This window comes from Mustela lutreola, chromosome 3 (genome assembly GCF_030435805.1).
Source record: "Mustela lutreola isolate mMusLut2 chromosome 3, mMusLut2.pri, whole genome shotgun sequence".
Classification (NCBI taxonomy): Eukaryota; Metazoa; Chordata; class Mammalia; order Carnivora; family Mustelidae; genus Mustela; species Mustela lutreola.
The window spans coordinates 31,592,041-31,614,945 of NC_081292.1; the positions used below are offsets into that span (position 1 = coordinate 31,592,041).

At 38.6% G+C, this 22,905-nt stretch overlaps 1 protein-coding gene across 7 annotated transcripts in view; it reads right to left on the reverse strand.

The window, feature by feature from the left end:
• OXR1 (oxidation resistance 1) overlaps nucleotides 1-22,905 on the reverse strand; it is a 443,393-nt gene that overhangs the window by 191,922 nt on the left and 228,566 nt on the right. For all 7 annotated transcript variants that reach the window (XM_059165785.1, XM_059165794.1, XM_059165790.1 and 4 more), the window contains one exon: nucleotides 21,181-21,377. In XM_059165785.1, coding sequence (XP_059021768.1) covers nucleotides 21,181-21,377 — 197 coding nt within the window. The remainder of the gene's footprint in view (nucleotides 1-21,180; nucleotides 21,378-22,905) is intronic.

Consider the following 22,905-nt stretch of genomic DNA (forward strand, 5'->3'; position numbering starts at 1 on the left):
GGAATGTTTAAAATAAAGGTGGTTATAAAAACAAAGGAATAACCATATATAGTTTAAACTAATCAAACTGAACTAATTTCAAAGTAGGATACTTGGTCAATAAGACTTTTATGAAAATCTTTGAATGACAACTATCATGTTCATTCTGTAGCCTCCTCCTACTTTCCCTTACAGATGCTCTGTAGAATCCTCCAATGTCTATATTCGGACCCAGCCACAGAAGATGTCACCAAGAAGTGCTGACATGTAGGAAACCTCTTCTTTATACTTATGGTACAGAAAGAAGTTATAAATTTCCGTAGGTGTAGCCCATTTACCATAATAAAGTTATTGAAATGAGACTAAAGACTGGGAGTCTTAAGCCAAAACTAACAGACTGACCAGCTACATGTGAAATCAATTACAGGCAAAAAGGAATTTACCATACCCTCACTGACTGGGAGGGTTTGCTATCGATACAAACTATATCCATATATGGAAAAAAAAAAAACAAAACAGAAGAAACTAGAGATAGGTAAAGGTTTTGCTTAAAAATAAATAAAGAAACAAAAAAACAATCTTCTGAAATATGGGAACTAATTTACATATAGTTTCATTATTTTTTTTTCTCATGACCCTAAACCTCAAGCCAATGTGAAATTTAGTTTCTTGCAATAATATTGCTTTCAGTTTATAGCTAAAAGCATGAGATATTTGAAATACTTATTTAAATTGAATTTATTAAAAAAATAAATGGAATTTATTTATATTCAGTGATGCTACCACAGTTTTATTGGAGGCAATGGAAATTAAAAAAGAAAAAAAGCCTAACCCACACTGGAAATTCACTAAGATTAAATAATTTTGATTATATGTATGAGACTCTTCTGATTAAACTTTGGCAGAAATATAGATTGGGGAGAAAAAATAAGTCTTGCTTATATGTTTTTCAAGTTCTGAATAAGAGTTTCATATTTAGGAAATGTCCTCCAAAATTTTTTAGAGTTGCCTTATGAAGACCAAGAAAAGCCTATGGGGGAGAAAGAGGATATATTTTTTCCCAATCAGGTGTTATCACCAGGCTAATAAACACTTGTTTTAGAATGCCTGCTGTTTGTTTGCTTCCTTATAAACTATTTCATTTTAAGATTTCAAGTTGGGTAACATTTATAGTAATCTCCAACTATAACCTTAGTGGCTAAACAGTCTTACCAAATCTAAACAATGATCTGTGAAGGGCTTGGGAAGATCACTTTCATACCTACTAAAATGGTGAAGTAATTTTGCTGTGTGTAAAAGAGTAGATCACTTTATCCATAGAAAGTGGTGATACAGAGCAAAAAGGCCCCTGCTTTTGTACAGAAGACAAATCTTTGGTTTAGTAGTTACTAACTATGAGATCTCAGGCAAGCTCCTTAACCTGTCTGGGCCTTAATTTGTTCATTTGTTAAATGGAGATAACAAATATATAACTTACAGGGTATACTCAAGATAAAATAGAATGAAACATGTAAGAACTAAGAACAAAACCAAGTAATAACTTGGGTCTAGACAGAATGTTGGTATCCTACCCCTGGTTTGTATGATGTGTTTCTTCTTTGCCACCTTTGAGATCTGTGTTCACTCCCTAAAATCTCTCTTGGGCTACCCTGTATCTCAACCACTGAGTGTTAATCCTTGCCTTGCTTCTCCAACTTTCACTGAAATCAACCATTTCTCTAAGCTCATCACACCTCAGGGAACTGCTTCCATGCTCCTAAGACATCAACCACCAATCTGCTAACCTTAGTTTTTCCAAAGTGCTGGTAAAGCAAAAATCTTCTCACAGTGGGGATCAGTGATTCTCTGGGGGAAAAAATGTCCCGTCTTGGTTTTATAATTTGTGGGTGATTTTCAAAGAAGAGCTTGGCTTTATGATATCCCTCGAGAATCATGTTGTGTGCTCTGGCAACAGTGAGCGAATGTTTTCTTCTTTACCACTGCACTTCCTGAGAAGGATAATGTAAAGAATAATGGTGACATGAACTTGTCTTTCCCGAGGAAAACTAAGGAGAGACTACAGCACGAGTTCATGCTTGTTGGTAGAAGAACAGGACTGGGGATAAATGATTTGTGTGATACCTCAGGAGTACCAGTTTGTTTCCAGTTAACATGATAGTTATCCACTTTTATTTATTTACTACTTATTATGTAGAAAAGTGTTTCTAAGTGTTTCAAAATTGTGAATTATTACATTCTTATCAGCTACTATTAATAGATGTTGGTTAAACATTTATCATGTTTCAAGGGTATCCTAATTTAAAAAATACATTATCTACATTTAATCCTTGGGACAGCACAGTGATATAGAAAATATCTTTTGTTGGCAGATGTAGAAACCAAGATTCAGAGAAATTAAGCAACTTTCCTCATATCACATAGTAACTGGTAAAGACTGAATTTAAATCCGACTATGTCTGGCTTTATGGCCAAGATTTTTACTTTTTATTTATTTATTTTAAGATTTTATTTATTTATTTGACACAGAGAGAGAGATCACAAGTAGGCAGAAAGGCAGGCAGAGAGAGGGAGCATGAAGCAAGCTCTCTGCTGAGCAGAGAGCCCTATGTGGGGCTCCATCCCAGGACCCTGAGATCCTGACCTGAGCTGAAGGCAGAGGCTTAACCCACTGAACCACCCAGGTGTCCCATGGCCAGGATTTTTAACCTCTTCCATGGGGCCACTTACTAAGGGACACTCCCAACTGGGTCAGTAATGTAGAAATACTAAAGGAGAAAAAGGAAATCATTTCAGAAGTCTATCAAAATGCAAACACAAGTTAACTGTGGCAAGGCATATCCTGTAAAATAGAATGGCACACACATTACCATGGTTTTGTGCAAAAAGAAAATATAAATGAGTTATTTTATAAGGGCCAAGTAAATAAAATATAGGACAGAGTTGTCTTAGAATCCCCTACTTTTATGGTTATTATTTTCATATGGTCCTTCTTTATATAAGGCTAAAAAGTGATCTTGGAACATCTGCCCATTGGTTTTAGAGCTACCCTCTGGGAGCCATGCAGATGACAGTTAATCCTTCTTCCTTAGGGTAGACAAGAGCAACAGTGTATCCCTGAGATCCTTATCATTTAAAATTATATCCCCTTTTTTGTTTGCTATGCCACATTACGGAACAGTTCATTCTGATGGGAAGGATGAGAATTTACCACCCCAAAATACTGGGGTGGCATAAGGGCTATTTTAGGCTGATTATTTTTAAGAAACAGCAGACACAGGAAAAACTTCAAAAATGGAGAAGTTATGCTTTCGTAAGAGACGTTCACATTTATAAAGGCAATCTCTATGTGTAAGGGTGTCTCCCTCTCCATAGGAGAAAGGGCGACTAAATCTCTAGAAACTCCTATCAATGGAGAATCAACAGTTTAATCTGCATAACAACCTTACCCTGGTTTATTGTGCTCCGCCTGGTGGTTTCACAATAACTGGCCTCCCCCACCCCAAACATCTTTTTATCTTCGGTTGAAGATGGTATTTAAAGTGGAGGCTTGGGTTATATTAGGGAACTGTTCAGTTTTCTGGGGTCTCTCCCATGTACACAGGAGGTATGCATGTATTTAAACTTCTGTTTTTCTCCTGTTAATCCATCTTTTATTACAGGGCGGATCGCAGCCAAAAATCGAGTAAGATAGAGAGAATATTATTTTTCCTCCCCCACAACTCCTAAAACTACAATCTATGAATCTCTTTTTACTCAAATTGCTGTTGAAGAAAAGCAGAATTCGTCACCCCAAAATATGTCAGTTTGGCATAAGGATTATTTTGAGCTAAAAGCAAATAAACTCAAGCAGATTCAGGAAAAGCTCTTTACCTCCCCCTCAATGGCCTTAAATTTATTTGGGAAAGGGGGCACACACCAGGAAGAGAATTATTACCAGAGATACAGCTCACCCTAGAAACTCACCTGCATAACAGGATAACCTTTTTTTACCTCTCACCTTTCCATGCCTGCTTCCCCTGACCCCTACACCTCTCCTTAGCTCAGGATTTTCTATGAGCTTTAATTACTTGGCTGCCTTTTGTAGCCTCACATTTTCTTTTCCCCTTTTTTTTTTTTTTAAATATTTTATTTATTTATTTGAGAGAGAGAGAGAGGGTGTGCGGGTGAGTGCATGCGCACAAGCAACCGGGAGCAGCAGGCAGAGGGAGAGGGAGAAGCAGGCTCCCTCCTCAGGGAGACTGATACAGGGCTTGATCCCAGGGTATTGGGATCATGACCTGAGCCCAACAGATGCCCAACCCATGGAGATTTATTTACTTGAGAGGGAAAGAGAGAGAGAAAGCACACAAGATGGAAAGGAGCAGATGGAGAGGGAGAATGGACTCCCCACTGAGCAGGGAGCCCAAGGCTGGGCTAGATCCCAGAACCCTGAGGTTATGATCTGAGCTGAAGTGAGGTGCTTACCCAAATGAGCCACCCAGGCACCTCTGGAGTCTCACATTTTTATGGGGCCCCACACATACAAAATCAAATTTACTTTTCTCCTGTTGATCTGTCTTATTTCAATTAATAGACCAGCCAAAGATCCTGAAAGGGGAAAGGTAAATTTTTTCCACCCCTCCAATGTTAAATCAGGTTTTCTGAAATATGTATGTGTACAGCTGGCTTTTTCAAGCAAAGAGAAAAATTAATACTCAAACTCATCAAGTATTAACTTTCCAGTTTGAACCAACTATACAAAGTTTGAATCAATTCTATAAATGTTAATTTCTCAACTTGAGTCAATTCTTTTTTTTTTTTTTAAGATTTTATTTATTCATTTGACAGAGAGATCACAAGTAGGCAGAGAGGCAGGCAGAGAGAGAGGAGGAAGCAGGCTCCTTGCCAAGCAGAGAGCCCGATGTGGGGCTCGATCCCAGGACCCTGGGATCATGACCCGAGCTGAAGACAGAGGCTTAACCCACTGAGCCACCCAGGCGCCCCCTTGAGTCAATTCTTTAAGGTGAACTTACCTTGTCATATTTTTATTTCACTCAGCATTGTGTCAATTTACATCTTATCTGTCTGCATCAAAAGGTACAGATGAAATCCCAATGAGACACAGCCCCAAATTTAAGTCTTGTGGCCCAGGGCTAGAAACCACTCTCCAAGCTGACTCCTTGCCATTAGTCATCCCCAAAGCTGGGATAATCATCTTGTGTTCATTTTCCTCTTTTTAACTGACCATCATAAGAAATTTGTCAGCTGGTTCTGCCTAAGTCAAGATGCTTTCTCCATGACATTTTCCTAACCCTTAAGTCTTCTATTTACAAAGAAAGATTTGTTTGACATGATTCATTCTCAAAGAAGTCCTACGACATTTTAAATAAACTTACCATTTTTTAACAACATGCTTAGTGAACTCACTTTTGGTTCTTATCAAAATATTATTGTAATTTTATCAATTCATACTTTATTAGAGCATGAAACAAGCAAATTATAGAAGTTCTATTTAATTTTTACTAAAAATCTGTGTATACACACACACACATACACACACACACACAACAAGCCTCAAGCCAGATCATAAAATGAGTTTTCAAACATTGCCAGTATTCCTCTTTCATTGAGAAAATATGGAAAGGGCAGGTTTAGTGTTTCAGTGGGAATAATGCATTAATTATAAAATGCTACTTCAAATACACACATGAGAAGTAAAATTACATGAGCAAAATGAAGTGCATAATTGTGCATATCAATTATTTATAATTGTTCCTTAGGAAGCTTAAATGACTTACCTGGCTTTATCAATTATAGCAACAGTAAGTCACAGTTGTCACTTTACAGATGATACAGTGCGTATGCGGCCATTACGTCATCTGATAAATAACAAAGTTGCCACAAAAGAACAGGTCACATGGCTTGAAGAAAGTGAAATCTAATGGAAAGAAGCTAGGTTTTAGAGTCAAATGGAGATTTAAATCATCATCCTACTTATTAGCAATAGGGTGACCTTGGGCAAATCATGGGAAATCTCTGAACCTCATGGGTAATATGAAGACTACAGTATTTTATGACAAGGTTTTTAATGATGATTAAATGAAATGCAAATGCACACAGGTCCCCACATGCATTTGTGCTTCTAACTGCTGGTTCTTTTCTCCTTTCTCTTCCCCACTTTGAAGACTCGAGCTTCACCTACATTTTCGTATATTCAACTTAACTCTGCTACACTGCACTCAGAACACCTACTTTTATGCTATTCATGGTTGTGGAGTTTGCCCGAACTATCTGGAATCATGAAACCCAAACAAAGAACACAGCCACTGAGAAGAGATTCCTTCTTCTGTAAAGGGATTTAATTGTTACAAAGGTTGTTCATTTCAAGGCAGCAATACAACTGCACTAAATAAGTTTGGGAGCCTGCAAGAAAAGACAAATCATGAGGAACTGTTGGAATCATACACAGGAAACATACAGGTCCAACCCAAACCTGTAAATTTTGGAAAAAGAGCCTAGACTCATTTTAGAACAACAAAATTTAATTAAAGAATACTAAAAATGGCAGAAAGGAGATGATGCAAGTAATCGAACATGTTTTAAAAAATAAATGTTATTTTGAGTTGTATTTAGAAAGGCGTGCCAAGGGGCGCCTGGGTGGCTCAGTGGATTAAAGCCGCTGCCTTCGGCTCAGGTCATGATCTCAGTGTCCTGGGATCGAGCCCCGCATCGGGCCCTCTGCTCAGCAGGGAGCCTGCTTCCCCCTCTTCTCTGCCTGCCTCTCTGCCTACTTGTGATCTCTCTCTCTGTCAAATAAAATAAATAAAATCTTTAAAAAAAAAAAAAAAGAAAGGCGTGCCAAAAATCAATGCTCAAAATAATTTCATTTGAAAAAAACACTAATAAAATGCACTTCAGTTAAAAATATTAAAGTCTAAAAAAATATTGAAGTCTAAGAATCAGAGGCGCAAGGAAATCTATGAGCAGGAGGATATCAATTTCCCTAGTTTGTCAGACGTGCCAGTTCGGGTACTAACAGGTAAGTGACCCGGGTCCTGGACCGTATACACTTGGATAGGAATAAGTGTGGGAATAGTTTTCAAATTCATCTGATTTTCCATTATTAATGATTATGTATTTAATTCTAAGGTCAGCTGAGGGTCCTATGTATGTATATGTATGTATATTCGATGTGTCTGGGTATATTTTCCCTATTTCTTCCTAACAACCAGGACAAGGAACTTAGTCCTTCCCCCAGTTTCCACGGGAAACCCAATCACAGCCAGAATTTCATGATTCGTATGAACTTTGCTGAAAGTTCAGGAATCCCAGGCAGGGGAGGTGTGGAGAGGACATAAGGCCCAGCATGAACAAAGAAAACTGGCATCTGGGTTAAAAGATGACTGAATAGACAGCGCTCTGGAGAGATCCAGATTTATCTCTCTGGAGGTATGTATGCACATTTTGAAGGAGACTAAAACTCTGAAGGATTCTGTTTATCTTTCAAAGAATTGTGAAATCTTAGGGACCTTTTCCACGGGGGATTCGTTTACATTAGGAACAGAGGGGTTTTTGTTTGACCCCCCAAACCCCCACCCCAACCTCTTTCCAGAGGGAAGCAGGGCAGCTGTCCATCTCCTGTATAAATGTCCAGATTCATAATGTCAGGGTTCCTGAAGCATAAACCCCTGTAGAAAGATGTAGAACATCTTTCTTCATGTTGCTACAAGGGGACTGAAGACAGGGGACTCAGCGCTACCACTGCTGTGACTATCACTGCTGTGAATAATTCGTCTGATCCAGAAACCTTATTTTTGCTTTCAGTGCAGAATAGATAAATACAGATATTAAACACTGATCAATAATGTATTTCCCCGTGCTAAAACTCATACTGACCAGCTCTCACTTCCGCATTGACCCCCTCCGTTTCCTGGTTCCTTCTTCGATGGAACAGCAATTATTTGTTTCATGTTTACTAGCCAGATTCAATACAAAGAGCTTTACACGCATTACCTATTCTCAAACTCACAAAAATTCTATGAAGAAAGTACTTTTATTCCCACTGAGTAGATGAAAATACTGATCAACAGTTTTGATCAACACGACCAGTGAATACTAGCTCCGAACAGCCAGCAAATCTCCAATTTCTTCTGTGTCGGAATTTTCACTTCCTTTGCTTTTCAGTAAACTACACGGCCTGGTCACCACTCATGCTCTTGACTGATCACATTCAGGAATCAGCTAACATGTCTCCAGTGCTCTAAGGTTAACCACAAAATTCTAACTATTAATGCGGTACGGTCATTTGGTATTCCGTAACGCGAGAGCTGTGTACGTGTACTGTGAGACAATATCCACATTCTTATTCTGAAAGCCTCTTGTATCGCAGATATTAAGGGCTGGGAGCTAAGCAGTTTGTCTTGAGAAGGAGCACAAGCCTTAGCGATAAATCCTTAGTTCGGAATGATAATTTGGGTGCAAATATTGAAACATGTGTTCTATGCCCTGCCAAATGAAGAAAGCCTTCAGACCCGTTAGACTAGCCTCACTACTCATGGAGCAGCAGCATCAGCGTCACTGGAAATCTTGTTACAAATGCAAAATCATGGCCCTATCACAGATCTACTGAGTCAGCACTTGCATTTTTATTTATTTGTTTATTTATTTGCATACCAGTGAATTGTAGAAGAAGTTTATTTGCTGATCACTGATTCTTGAAATACAATCCCACATCCGTGATACAGACACAAAATGATGGGTTATTAAATCTTGCTAACCCATCAAAAACTAACTTAACATGGTAAAAGTAATCACATACATATACTTCTCTCTCCATGTAATGTAACTTCCAGTTTGAAGCACACAACGCTGAAGTGCGTTAAGTGAGTTAAAGACGTTAAGTGCGTCTTTATGGGTTAAAAAGCGCCTGTGTTTTAATAAGTTCTCCAATGCACATTAAAATGTGGAGAGTAATCCCTTAGAATAGTTTTAAGGCATTCAAGCTGTCCCCTCTGAGTCCTGCTGATGAAAAGTAAAATCAAACTTTTCCCCTCCCCGTTCAGGTGGTAGATCATGAAACTGCCTTACGACTCTGAGTCATTTGCTGTCTTGTGCTCATCCTTAAGTTATCTGCAAGTCCCAAAATAATGTAGGAGAAAGTTCTCAGACCATGTGATGTATGACTCCGCAATAAACAGGGTGTTTAAGCAGAATGAATCATAAGTGTGATTTACACAAAAAGGAGAGACTCATGAATACTGATCCAAGGGGCGCCTGGGTGGCTCAGTGGTTAAGCCACTTGCCTTCGGCTGGGGTCATGATCCCAGGGTCGTGGGATCGAGCCCCGCATCGGGCTCTCTGCTCAGCAGGGAGCCTGCTTCCTCCTCTCTCTCTCTGTCTGCCTCTCTGCCTACTTACGATCTCTGTCTGTCAAATAAATAAATAAAATCTTTAAAAAAAAAATACTGATCCAATACTGGAAAAAGATGTTTTGATATACCTTAACTTTTCTCTAAATCGGATAGAAACCATTTGCTTTAACATCAACAGGTTTCCAATGTGATGCTTAGACATCAACCCCAGTTCAACCCATCTTTCTCCACAGATATCATTACTCCAATAAACTTAAGTGGTAAGTGATGACCAAAGAAGGGAACCAAAGAGAAGCTGCTGCCCCCTCTTTCTTTTGATAAAGAAAATTCTCTACACAGCTTTCATGAACACCTGCATTCTCTAATGGTAGCATGTCAAGGCCCCATCATGATAATCTTTCACAGTTTGGGTCATATGAATGACAAGGTTTCATCTTTTTCCTAAAGGACTGGTAGGAGCTAAGAAGGGACAAATCTACTGGAATATAGAGCTGGAAGATACAAGAATTACTTGCTCTGCCCTTGACCATCCTTTCTCAGTTCCCTCTACAACCTCTGGACTCTTCCTACTCTTATATTTTGGGTAAGACTCTACTTCTCACTCTATTCACTGTATGCCCACTCCTGTATGTGCCTGTATGTGCCAATATGATCTGACGACTTTCTTCGAAACCCAACGCCTGAGCATAGAACGGCAGATCCAGCTGCCTATTTCCACAGGTACTTTAAGCTCAACCGACCCACAAATGAACTCAACATCCCATTGTAAAAGCTATCCCAGGAATATCTTCCATCTCTGTAAAATAGTAACCTCATTCACCCTGACATTCAAATGTGAAACTCAACAGTTATCCTAGAAGCCTCAAACAAAATATAATGTCATTTTAAGAATTAATTCTTTTCTTTATGTTAAGAGTCAATTCCTCACTCAATTGCTGATTTTGTTGATTTTCTCATGTCTAGCTTTCCACCTGTACTTAAATTTTAGTGTCAGGCTCCTCTTGAGAGGAAAGTTTTAGGTATTTCACATTTTTTTTCTTACTCTTTCCTTCTCTCTAGTGTCTTCTCTCTCCATCCAGCTATTTTGTGTGTAACTCTACATGCCCTCTGAGACTTTCATTCCAGAAAAAAAGACTTCTATAAGAAGTCTCATTTCCAGCTAATGGCTCTTGTCAATGGTACTCAATCACTTACTAAGTGAATGAATGAGCATTCCTTTTTTTTAAAAAAATTTTGAATATGCGTTCTTAAAACTACCCATTGAATTAAAGTTTAGATAGGTTCATATAGGGGTGGGAGTGAAAAATAAATATGAGAACATCGAGAGAAGGAATTATTATTACTTATATTTCTCTTATTTTAATTTCAATGCATCTTTTTGGCTATACCTACCCCATCCCATTTACCCTATGTGTATTTATAAGAATGTTCCTCATGTCAGGAAAGAACTGTAATTTGACAAAATTATTTATGACAGGAAGTGAAACTCTGTAGTCCCAAACAGCATTCCAGATACCCTGTTATTTAGAGTAAATATTATTCTACTGCTTCTGTTATACTTGAATCACTTGAAAGACCCTCAAAGACACTGAAACTACCTAATTAGAAAGGAAATTATTTTGAATAGGTCTACGAGATCCTCAATAAACAGTCAAAGTTCAACTCTTCATGAGCACCTATGGTGTTTTATCTCCAATATACTATTGATGACAATTTTTGCCTCCTATGGCTTTGAGAACTATGAGAGGAAATCAATGTCCCTTCTATCAATGTATTAAAATTTAAGCAACACATAAAGTTCAAGGACTCTTGACTACAAATGCTAGCAAAAAGAAAATATTATAATGCAGCAGGCAGGCAGGCACTGTTTAAAGCCTTACAGATTTCAAAATAAAAAATCTTAAAAAAAAAAAAAAGAAGAAAGAAAGAAAGAAAACATAAAAGGGGCACCTGGGTGGCTTAGTCAGTTGAGTGTCCAACTCTTGGTTCCACTGGGGTCATGATCTAGAGCCCTGTGTAGGGCCCTAAGCTCAGCAGGAAGTCTGCCTAAGGATTTTCTCTCCCTCTCCCTCTCTCTCTGCCTCTACCCCCATTCACATGTTCTCTCTCTCTCACTCTCTCAAATAAACAAATCTTTAAAAATAAATAAAAATTTTTAAGAAGTCTTACTGACTTCTCTGATGATGGGCTATTTTCCATATACTGAATGTGTAATGTTTTTAATATTTACAACACAGTTCTTTGAGATAAAATGCCTATCAATTCTTCCATAAGACAAAATACACCAGAAGACTTAAGATTCTAATTTATGAAAGAGGTTTACCAAAGAAATGACCAAACAGAATAGAAGAAATGTGATACTAAGGTTTGTTGGCCATGATAACAGAGACAATATGGGCTTTCTCCACAAGTTAGTATCCATCTAAAGTACTAAAGACTTATTCATATAATACTTGAAGGTATTTAACTTTAATTTACATAGCAACATGAAATAGGCTAATTAATAGATAACATAACTTTAAAACCAGCTCATTGGGGCACCTGAGTGGCTCAGCCACCTGGGTGGCTCAGCTGATTAAGCATCCAAGTTGATTTCAGCTCAGGTCATGATCTCAGGGTCCTAACACTGAGCCCTGCCTTATGCTCTGTGCTCAGCAGGGAGTCATGGTGTCCCTCACCCCCTGCTTTCTCTCTAAAATAAATTAGTAAAACCTTTAAAAAAAATCAAAATAAAACCAACTTATTAATTTCTCCTAGTAGATATTTTTGCCTAGCAAAAAACTGTTTCTTAAGCTAATTTGCTAAACACAATATTTTCTATATCCTGTACTCATATCCCCATTACAAATCCATACAGCTTTTTATTCATAGGTTGTACTAACACAAGACTTTTAATCTCATAGTCTGTGCAATTTATCTCCAAGTTTGAATTAGTGAAGTTTCAGAATAGCTCACTAAAAGCCTGCTTGTGTGTAAATGTGCACATGACTTATTATAAATCTATTACAAATGGCCACTGAAACATTTATAATTGAATTGTTCAAAGTAATCAACGGTAGTCGAAGTAGTTTCATAATGTGTGGAAGAAATAGCAATGGAAACATTGCCCTAATTGTGCCTAGCTTTTAACTATTTTTATTCTTCTAAGTAATATTCTTTTGATCAGACTTATGAACATGGCCACTATTTCATTAAAGAACGTAAGTACTGAATTTCTTTTCTTTTCATTTCTTTCTTTCTTTTCTTTCTTTTTTTTTTTTTTTTGTTTTAATATGTGAAGAAATGTCATTAGTATGAATTGGGAAGTTTAAAAAAATCAGGACATACAGAAACTTTAATTCTGAATGTGTGCAAAATCCTTAGAAGCTTTTAAAATTCATACTCTTTGAAGAAGGAAATACTGGAGAAATGACATATTTTACTGTTCAAATTGCCATTAATTCGATCATTAAATGTTTAAAATAAAGTGGTCTTTCTTAATAATCTGTCATTCTCTTCCCCAGTCATGCTTCAGTGGAATGGAACATTCCTCCAAGTCTCGGTGGGTGGAAAGGGCAAGTTTTGATGGCTGACAGAGCTAAAGGGCTTATTTTAATAGGGATTTAGCAAATTTCAAACAGGATCATGATGATTTCTCAACCATGAAACAATGTCCATTTTAATTATTCCACAATTCTAACCAGTTTTAATTAGGCTGTTTAGAAATCATTAAGTAAATTGACAGGTATAATTTATTTTTAGTAAGTTATGATTATGCGGCAACTCAAACACCATTCTGTGAAAACTCATTAAAGGAAACCTCATTTAAGATGGAATGGGACGGGGGCACCTGGGTGGCTCAGTGGGTTAAAGCCTCTGCACTCAGCTCAGGTCATGATCCTAGAGTCCTGGGATCGAGCCCCGCATGGGGCTTTCTGCTCTGCGGGGAGCCTGCTTCCCCCTCTCTCTCTGCCTGCCGATCTACAAACTTGTGATCTCTGTCAAATAAATAAAATCTTTAAAAAAAAAAAAAAAAAAAGGAATGGGATGGCCGGCAGGGGGAGCGCTCACACCTTACCTCTCGGCCTTAACTGCAGACCCAAGAGAAAGAGACAAACCTTGTTAGTCTGTAATACTTTACTAATCCACAGGAAGAAGGGTTTTCTTCTCCCCCGGGGCTAGCCCAACCAATGAGAGGCTGTCATGACGGGAGCCCACAAAAGACCACAACACTTCCAACTCCCAGTTTACTCCAAGAGCCCTCCCAACACCCTTGTTCCTTCTGTAGAAGGGTAGTCCTTTACTCTCTGGTCTTCTCTATCGTTCGGCCTTAGCTTGCTTGCCCTGAATGGCAGTTTTCTGCTATTCCTGAATTAACACATGTTTGGAGATGAAGTAAATGACAGTTTTATTTTTCAGGTTAACAGTACCAATACAAGCTGCTCAGGGAAACCTGAGAGTTATCGATATCTCTTAATCCCTTTATCAAAACAATGATGAAGCTGTGTTTCTTGGTCCTGGGCTGATTACTTCTGACAGCGAACAATCATAGAGTTAGGGCAAAAAAAGAATAAGGCGGCTGCATAAATTATGGTGTGAGCCCAGGAAAATAAGAGTTTGCAAACTTCTCTGGCACACTATAGGCACTACCAATCTACAGGGATATCAAACAGACACTTTTCTTCCTTCTGAGGACACCTACTGCTTAAAGTTTAAAATTGTATAAATGTTTAGTAAAAAAGATCTGATTTCTCTAGGAAGACGTAAAGCTTTCATATTTATTTTAGAGTTGAAAAGGAGTTTCTGCTGGTGGGTTTTCCTAGCCTTCCTGTTTTAAAGTGGGTTTTACAAAGAATAAATAAGAAAAAGTGACATGAAATAAAAACCCAACTAAATACCTCTCCAACACGTACACACAGACTCTCATATACTGAATCCCTAGGTCTACTTATCCTACAAATGAACAAAAAATTGAACTTGGGCTCTTCATATCTTTAAATTCACTATCCTAATAAAAATTGCACATTCTTATGCAATATACATAAAAAGAAAAGAAAAGACACTTCTGCACATGTACGGGGCTTCAAAATTCGTGAAAAGCTCAGGTTCACTTAGAAAATTTCAGCTTCCATTTATCACCAGGAACCTCAGCAATGGAATAATTTTCCTTACATATTCTTGTGACTCAGAAAATACAAGAAGTCATCAAAATGTCAGAACAAACTTCAAAACAAAATCATTTTTCTGAAGAACATAATTTAATTTGAACCCCGAGAGCAGTTATCCATTTTAGTTTCTGCGCTTATAGGCGGTGACCTGTATGCCAAGATCATTCTGCTGATTAAATCGCAGAGACTTTCTGCTTTTACATGAAGATTCTTCTAGCTTGGAGAGAAGGTTCTGGTTCAGGGGTGACCTAGTTTCATGCTGCGGAATGTGTCGCCTCCAGCAAGATTAGTCTTTTTAAATTTTTTTTTCTCTCCTGTTACAGTGTTTTTCACTTTAGAGTTGCTCTTTTTTATTCTTATAATTAAAAAGTCTGGCTTCAAAATGAGAGGCATACAAGTTATGTGGTGATATTTTAAAATGCCTGGTGTACCGCAATTAAAAAGCAGTTAAAATATGTGTCTTGCTTTTCTCTTTTTAGAGTTTCCAAACTAGTTATTACTGTTTTAATTTTGCCAACTACTCAGAAGAATTCCCAGGGAACCCCTAATTCTGTAGGCTCTCTTTTTAATATGTAAGCAGCCCAGGGTTAGTAAGATACAAATTTGTTTTTAACTGTGCTTCATTAAACTGGCAACACGGAAGGCTTTCTAACCTGAAGGCAGGGCAAGAACATTGGATTTCAGATTTTACAATTTCACAGACCGGCAAAATTTCAAAAGGATATTCTGGGGGACATTTCCCAACTTAATTTTGAGAAGCAAAGAGATTTAAAAAGAACAAACCTGATTGAAAAAGTCGACCAAATCAATATATATATATATATATACTATGTCATCATTTCACAAAAAGCAGTTCGTTTTTAACACAAGGAAGGAGGCAGGAAAGAAAAGGAGGAAAAAATGAAAGAAAGGAGGAAGGGAGGAAGAAAAAGGGACAGAACAAGAGAGGAAGAAAGAAAAGAAGGAAAGGAGAGACACTTTAATTGAATAAGTCAAATCTGATGAAAAACTAGTATTCTTTTTTAATGGATCTGTTTCACCATCAATGGAATGGATTTGCACTGAGGAACCACTCACTAAGAGCTCTATTAACAATGTAATTTCATTTTTGTTTTGCTTCTGAGAAGAGACTGTGATCTGAAGACGTAGCTGATAAGCTCTTTACTATTAGTTACTAGTCTCCGTAGATTTTTTCCTTGGCTTTGCCACTATTTAGAGTGTGATCATGAGCAAGTCGTTCAACTGTCAGAGGCTTAATTCTATAGAATGCTGCATGGTGGTCAGAATCCATGTTCCATTTACCCTTGAAGAATGTTCTAAGCAATCACTGATTTCAAGGAGTATTTGCTAGTGACCTAAACAACTGACTATGGGTATGTTAAAATGCTCTGAAATCTATTCATGTTGATCAGATTTGGGGAAAGTGTGGCTGGTTACGGGGGACGTTTGGGTTTATTTTCAACACTGTTCTAGGCAGAAAGAAGAGCTGGCATGAAGCCCGTGATGTAGTATACATTAGCACACCTTCGGGAAACCGTAAGGAGTTTGGCTTGGCTAGAGTGTAGGGCTGGGGTCTGAGAGAAAGCTGGAGAGTAAGTGTGGGCAGAACACAAAAGGGCTACAGAGGAACGATCTGGTTTTCTGGGGAGAGTGAAGAACCACCGCAGGTTTTTGAAGCAGGAGGCAGTTGACCAGATGTACAAGGATCAAAGACTAGGAGGCTTGCATCACACCAAATCCCCACCCCGGGATCATGAGTGCTGGCTGCTTCCTTGATGCCCAGCAACCGCAAGGAGAAGCTCCCTCACTGACGGAGAACTTCCCCATTCCAGGCACCACGACGAGCACTCATGCAGACGATTTCAATCTTTTAGTAAAAAAGGAAAGATGTGAAGACAGCGAGCTTTGGAGGTTCTAAGTACCCATGTATGTGTACTTGGAACAGGAGTCCAATGTAGACATCAGGTTCCAGCAGCCCGGTATCTCACCACCAACGGCTGATCAGCTGAGCCAAAGGAGGGGTTTAATAAGCACATGGAATGAGTACACCACGGCTTCCTGACATTGATCAAAATCATTTAGGATCTTTGAAAGCTGGTACCATTTTCGCTCTAGGCAAACTGACTCCCGAACCATTCTAAAGAAGTAAGAGCTGGGGGCGCCTGGGTGGCTCAGTGGGTTAAGCCTCTGCCTTCTGCTTGGGTCATGATTCAAAGGTTCTTGGATCGAGCCGCACATCTGGCTCTCTGCTCAGCAGGGAGTCTGCTCCCTACCCCTCTCTCTGCCTACTTGTGATCTCTGTCTGTCAAATAAATAAGTAAGATAAAATCTTAAAAAAAAAAAAAAAAAAGAAGTAAGAGCTGTACCTTAAAAAACAAGCAAAAAGCCTACTTTCTGGTAACATATACTAAAACATGTCACATTCTTTATTTAATTTCAATATTCTATACTACAGCTTAAACCAAGTGTCTTATTCTTTTCTTGGTAGGAATGAAAAGCATATGGACGCCACTTCTTCAAACAATGCTGGGACGACGCTTGAAGGTCATTAAACTTCCCCTCAATCATTTGCTTCTTCTTGCTGCAAATATAAATTCCATTAGTCTTTTCAAACCTAAGTCTATGCAAGGAAAGCAAAAAACAACTCTCTGAGAAATGTATTATGAACACATTAGATGTCCTGTATGTAACTAAAGCCATGCTAATTGATTTCTCAGAACAGTACAGGTCATTTGACAAAATTCGTCAAATAAAACCTGTGTAGGATTTAAACACATTATACAGAGTAACTTTTCTACCACCTTTTCTCTCTTAACCTTTTTTTTTCTTTATATACTTATCATTCCTTGACAATGTGTTAACCTTCTGATTGTTTATAGCCTGTCCTCCCCACTAGAATACAAGCAACTGAGGGCATGCACTTGGGTCTTATTTACTCTTACATTAGCAGAACTTCAAATAAGGCCAGGCATGTAGTGGGCATTCCATAAATATTTATTGAATTAATAAATGAAAGATTCTTAAATGAATGAACATATTTTCATATGTGGGAGAGTTTGAGTTATACATATGCCCCAAATAAACCGAGAATTCAGTCATCTGAATGTAAGTGGAAATTACTGTGTAAAGAACCCTGACTGATTCACCATACGTGGTGTTTTAATAAAGGGAAGGGGTTACAGTAACATTAACACAGACAGAATAAAAGGCAAAGACTGGGTTGGGCCATGAGGGTCAACAGGCGATTAACAGAGGTAAGCAGGCTGTCAGTTCCTATGACAAGGTGAGCACCTGACAGGACGAGGTCTCAACTGAAGGAAAGCTCCAGAGGTATTACTCATTCCGACATTTGAGAGCCAAGGAGCTCCCGTATCACACCTGTTTGGAAGCTCTGCTGAGCCAGGAACCTGGGAAGGTCAGGTTCTGCCCTTGTCTTCTTTGTCTGTGAAGTTGCAGACAGCACTTAAACAGAGGTGCTCTTTCATAAAAGAAGACTTTGGTACCTCTAATCTCGGCAGATAGAGAGATAGAATATAGACAGACAGATAGAAAAGTTGTATTATTTGGTTCATCATTTTCCATAGCAGGTGTTCTGATCCTTCTCTGAGGAGCAATGAGGAACTAGAATGAAACCTCCAAAGCTCCTCCTGAAACTGCTTAGCCAATTTCAGGCTAAGCACCTCCTCACCTCCTCCACTAGCAAGGGCAAGGTTAACCCTCACACTCTCTGCTAGCCCTCTTTACCAACCTCAAAGCTTATTTAGCACTCCCTACGCACTTCACGCAGTACTAAGTACTTGGATCAGGGAAATGAAGAGCATCACCCTCTACCCACAGGAGAGCCAGTGCGGAGATAGACATGCCAACACAGGAAAACAAGGGGGACAAGCAAGAGTTAAGAGGCCACGGGAGCTTAAACGGAAGGAGGGGGATTATTTCCTCTTGATTTACCTGAAGATTCATATATTTCACATCAATAGAGAACAGCTGTTCCCCTACTTATTCCAAATCAATGAAATGTTATTACACTTCTGTAGAATGGGTTAATTCTCTTATAAAAGTGAGTTTATGCTGTGTCATTATTTTGCTGCTAATTAGGCTTAATAGGTTTCTATTACTAGAAATAATTAAGGACCCAAATCTACTGTCTATACAAGAAGACTGTATGTCTTTCCTAGAGTCCACTCCACAAGAAATAGAGGCTGTACATAGGTCCATGAAGGAGAACAGTTGTGAGAGTGAAAGAAATTTCTAGAGAAGCTAGTGCACCACTCAGGCCCTAAAAGTTAAATAACTTCAAAATCTTCTAGTTTCTTTTAATTTGAAAATTCTTTAATCCTCAGAATCATCGCTTGAATTTAAATACACTATTTCACTTCAATACAGTATGGCTCTTCATTGAAAAGCCTAAATGTAGTACTTAACTTGGCCACAGGAGGGCTTCTAGGTTTTTTTTCTCAATTGTGTGCTCTAGAAATTCAAACATTGAAAGAGCCCTTTCAATGAAAGGGCACACTGGCTGGTGGATGGGTTAGTTGGCATGTTTCCTTAAATGAGATCATCTGAGAATTGAAGTAAAAATATTGCTCCACTGTATTGCCATAGAGACTCATTTGGCACACCAATGCAGGTAACCTTCTGTATAACTGAAGGCTGATTCTGAAGTGCCACAAGAGAAGGTTAATTTCATTTGCACAGTCTGCTATCTCTTGCTCATGGCTCCTTAATTTCTCTCAGTTTCTATCCCTCATCCATAAAAATAAAGAATAGAACACCTGCCTAACAAGCTTCACCTGTGCCTGGTATATAGCATTAACAATCAGGGGTAATTTTAATTGTTGTTTTTATCAACACATGTCCTTAAAGGATTCTGAAAGAGACTTGTTTTGTGACATAACCTTTCAATACAGGCGATTATATAGTTGCTAGTATTTCAGCCTTGAAAATAAGTTACGGGTCCAAATTAGTAGAGTGGTTATAAAAACACATTAAATAAACAATTCAGATATCTGCTTTAATATAATAGATATGCCACTGGCACTGGTTATGAATCAAATTATTACAAGTCCAATCATTAAAAATTCAGTAGTGGTAGGGTTATTTTTGATAACTCACCGTACATCTCTCTGCAACCCCAACTCACCATTTTATTATATTATATTATATAAACTATATTATATACATATATAATATAAATTATATAAATTCATTATATTATATAAACTTCTATTTTCTAGGCGTATCTATTTATGCGGCCAACCTTGTCATTGTTTCTCCCTCGTTTTCTCATCTTTAAGGAATATTGTGTTTATATGCTAAACTATTTTCTGAAGGCAAAATACTGTTTTGTTTTGTTTGTTTGTTTGTTTTTCCTCAGCCAGTTAATAAGTTGGAAAAGCAGTAGAAGGTGATGGACATGTTGAAGGGTGTGAGGAAAGAACACTGGGAAAACAGAGAGACAGTTGTACAAACTTTATGGACTTTTCTAGTTAACTGATTTTTGGAAACATGCTATTTTAAGCTTTAAAAATGGAAATATGAACCTGTTTACCCTTCTATCAGTTCTTATTATTTGACTATAAATAACCTCAAAGACACCATGCCTACCATCTCTTGAAAAATAAGACTCGAACATTTTCATCAGGAAAGAGGACACCGGAGAGTAGATGCAGGACGAGAACATAAAATGGCAGAATAGGAAAGCATGGTTTTAGTCACCACATCCTGAAATAGTGCTAGACCTACATGGACGCATGTCTTCAGACCTGAAGGCTACAATGGAACCCAAAGACACAGGAACATGGCTTGACAAAGTCACAGAGAAAACTGATGTGGAAGTCAGAATTAGGAATCCGGCCTCCTGAGTGTGATCTCTAGATAAGAACACTAAAATAGCGGAGACATTTTCAAACATCCCATACTCCGTTGGACAGGTGGATTCCTCATTTTATTTGCTATAAATGTATGCCCTTTGATGTAACTTTGGTTAACCCATGAAGCCATGAACTTTAAAGGCTTTTGGATATGACCAAATCTCTCTAAAATGAAGTTATAAGCAAAGCAAAGCCTCCCTCTCCTCTTTCCGGGTAGATTTATCTCCCCCATGCAAATAAAGCAGCATTATGCCTACACGACTCCACCCAGATTTTACTATTTTCTTAGCTGATGGGTTCCACATGGCATTCAATCCCTCCAAAGCGAAGTGACGTGCAAGGGCAGTGCACACCTGCACAGCTACCCACCCTCCCTCAGCCTCTATTTTCTTAGTGGTTTTGGTAGTCATGGAGGCACATCAACCACTGTCTCAACACCCTGACAGAACACCGTGAGAGACTTGAGAGCCCAGAGGAAACATGAAAAGAACAAACACAAATAAACAAGAAGCGGCGCTGGCTGTGGGGGCCAAAACTGAAAGTAGGCAGCATGTCAGCTCACACGCTGGAGAGCCAAAGACACACATGACTAACTCCCCTCAGGCCAGGACAGGGCCGGTCCCCAAGCCTGCTCCCTTATTTAACTTTGTGGAAGGTTTTCAGCGCTCTTCCATCTCCATGTTCAAACCGCATGAGAAAATGACTGCATCAACCCGCAGAAAGATATACGCATCCTATAAGCAAGGGGGCATGGAACTTCAGATCCCCACATTCACAGGGCTGTTCAGACAGACGGCACCTGTCCAAAGGTATCAAATGTCTGGTGCTCACCAATAGTGTAGAACCTCTTCAGCTCACTCCTCCGAGAAGGATGCTTCTGGGTATTGGTCGCATTGTTCTGCTCCTCTTCAATGATGGGCGTCTTGGGTGTGGGGGGCTTACTGGCTTGTGGCGTCTGCTTTCCTGCAGCAGCCAGAGGGTTGAACCCTGGAGCGGTAATATCCACCGATTGGGACTTTTTCTTCAACCTACAGGTAAAGAATACCAGATGCTGTGGTTACTCGCTCAAGAGACACTTGTTTCAATTTCATCATAATTTTTTTTTCAACAACGGAGTTAATATTTGGCCCTTAAATAGAACAAAGTTTATTCAGAAATTATAGACCTTCTCTACAGTATCTTAAATTCTTCAAATATCTGTGAAACTAGTTGGGGGAAAAAAAATCTGCCTAATCATTTTAACAGATTTTGTTAAAAGAATGTAAGACGATAAAGGATTTTTATTTTTCTAACAGCAACTAAAATGTCATGTCAGACAAAGACAATGTATTTGGCTACAGCTTTTAGTTCCAAAAGGAGTATATTTAATGCTATAGTAAAACACTAGTTAGAAATAAATAATTGCAACCCAGAAGGAAATAATGAAATGATTATTTGGGTAACTAGAGGATGCCAGGGCTTCTCTGTTTAATCTATAATAGCATCTTAGCTGTAAAAATTATAGAGTTCACATTATTTCTCCAGACATTCTCATGGATTGCTCACTCCTATGTTTTAGAGAGCTGACATGAGAACTCACATGGAAAGCAGAAGGCTCTCCATAAAATTTTCCCCCCTCATGCATAGAGAATGTTTCTCTTGGTGTAAACATTACTGATAAATGATATGAGATAAATATAAATATGTCAAGCTACACAACTTTGTATTTGTAATCATAACTGAACCTTAAGCCCAATCTACTCTTGGCTCATGGTACTTCTAGAAGCTAGCACTAAGTGTCATTTTTCAAGTCTAGATTCCACATAGAAAACAAGTTGGTAGTTTTCTTTATCAAATATAGCAGCCACTTTGGAAAACAGTGTGGAGATTCCTCAAAAAATTAAAAACAGAGCTACCCTACGACCCTGCAATTGGCACTACTGGGTATTTACTCCAAAGACACAGATGCAGCGAAAAGAAGAGCCATATGTACCCCAATGTTCATAGCAGCAACGGCCACGGTCACCAAACTGTGGAAAGAACCAAGATGCCCTTCAACGGACAAATGGATAAAGAAGATATGGTCTATATACACAATGGAATATTACACAGTCACCAGAAAGGATGAACACCCACCCAACTTTTGTGTCAACATGCATGGGACTGGAAGAGATTATGCTGAGTTAAATAAGTCAAGCAGAGAGAGTCAATTATCATATGGTTTCACACTTACTTGTGGAGCATAAGGAATAACATGGAGGTCATTAGGAGAAGTAAAGGAAAAGTGAACTGTGGTAAATTGGAGGGGCAGACAAACCAGGAGAGACTGTGGACTCTGAGAAACAAAGAGTTTTGGAGGAGAGGGGGTAGGAGATGGGTGAGCCTGGTGGTGGGTATTAAGGAGGGCACTTATTGCATGGGGCACTGGGTGTGGCACATAAACAATGAATCTCAGAACAGTGAAAAAAAAGATACAGTAATCATACTTGAAAATTGCAATTTCCTACGTTTTGCACGTTTATACCTCCAGACTCTATTTAGGCTTTTCCAGTACATTCTTCTATATTCTGCCCCACT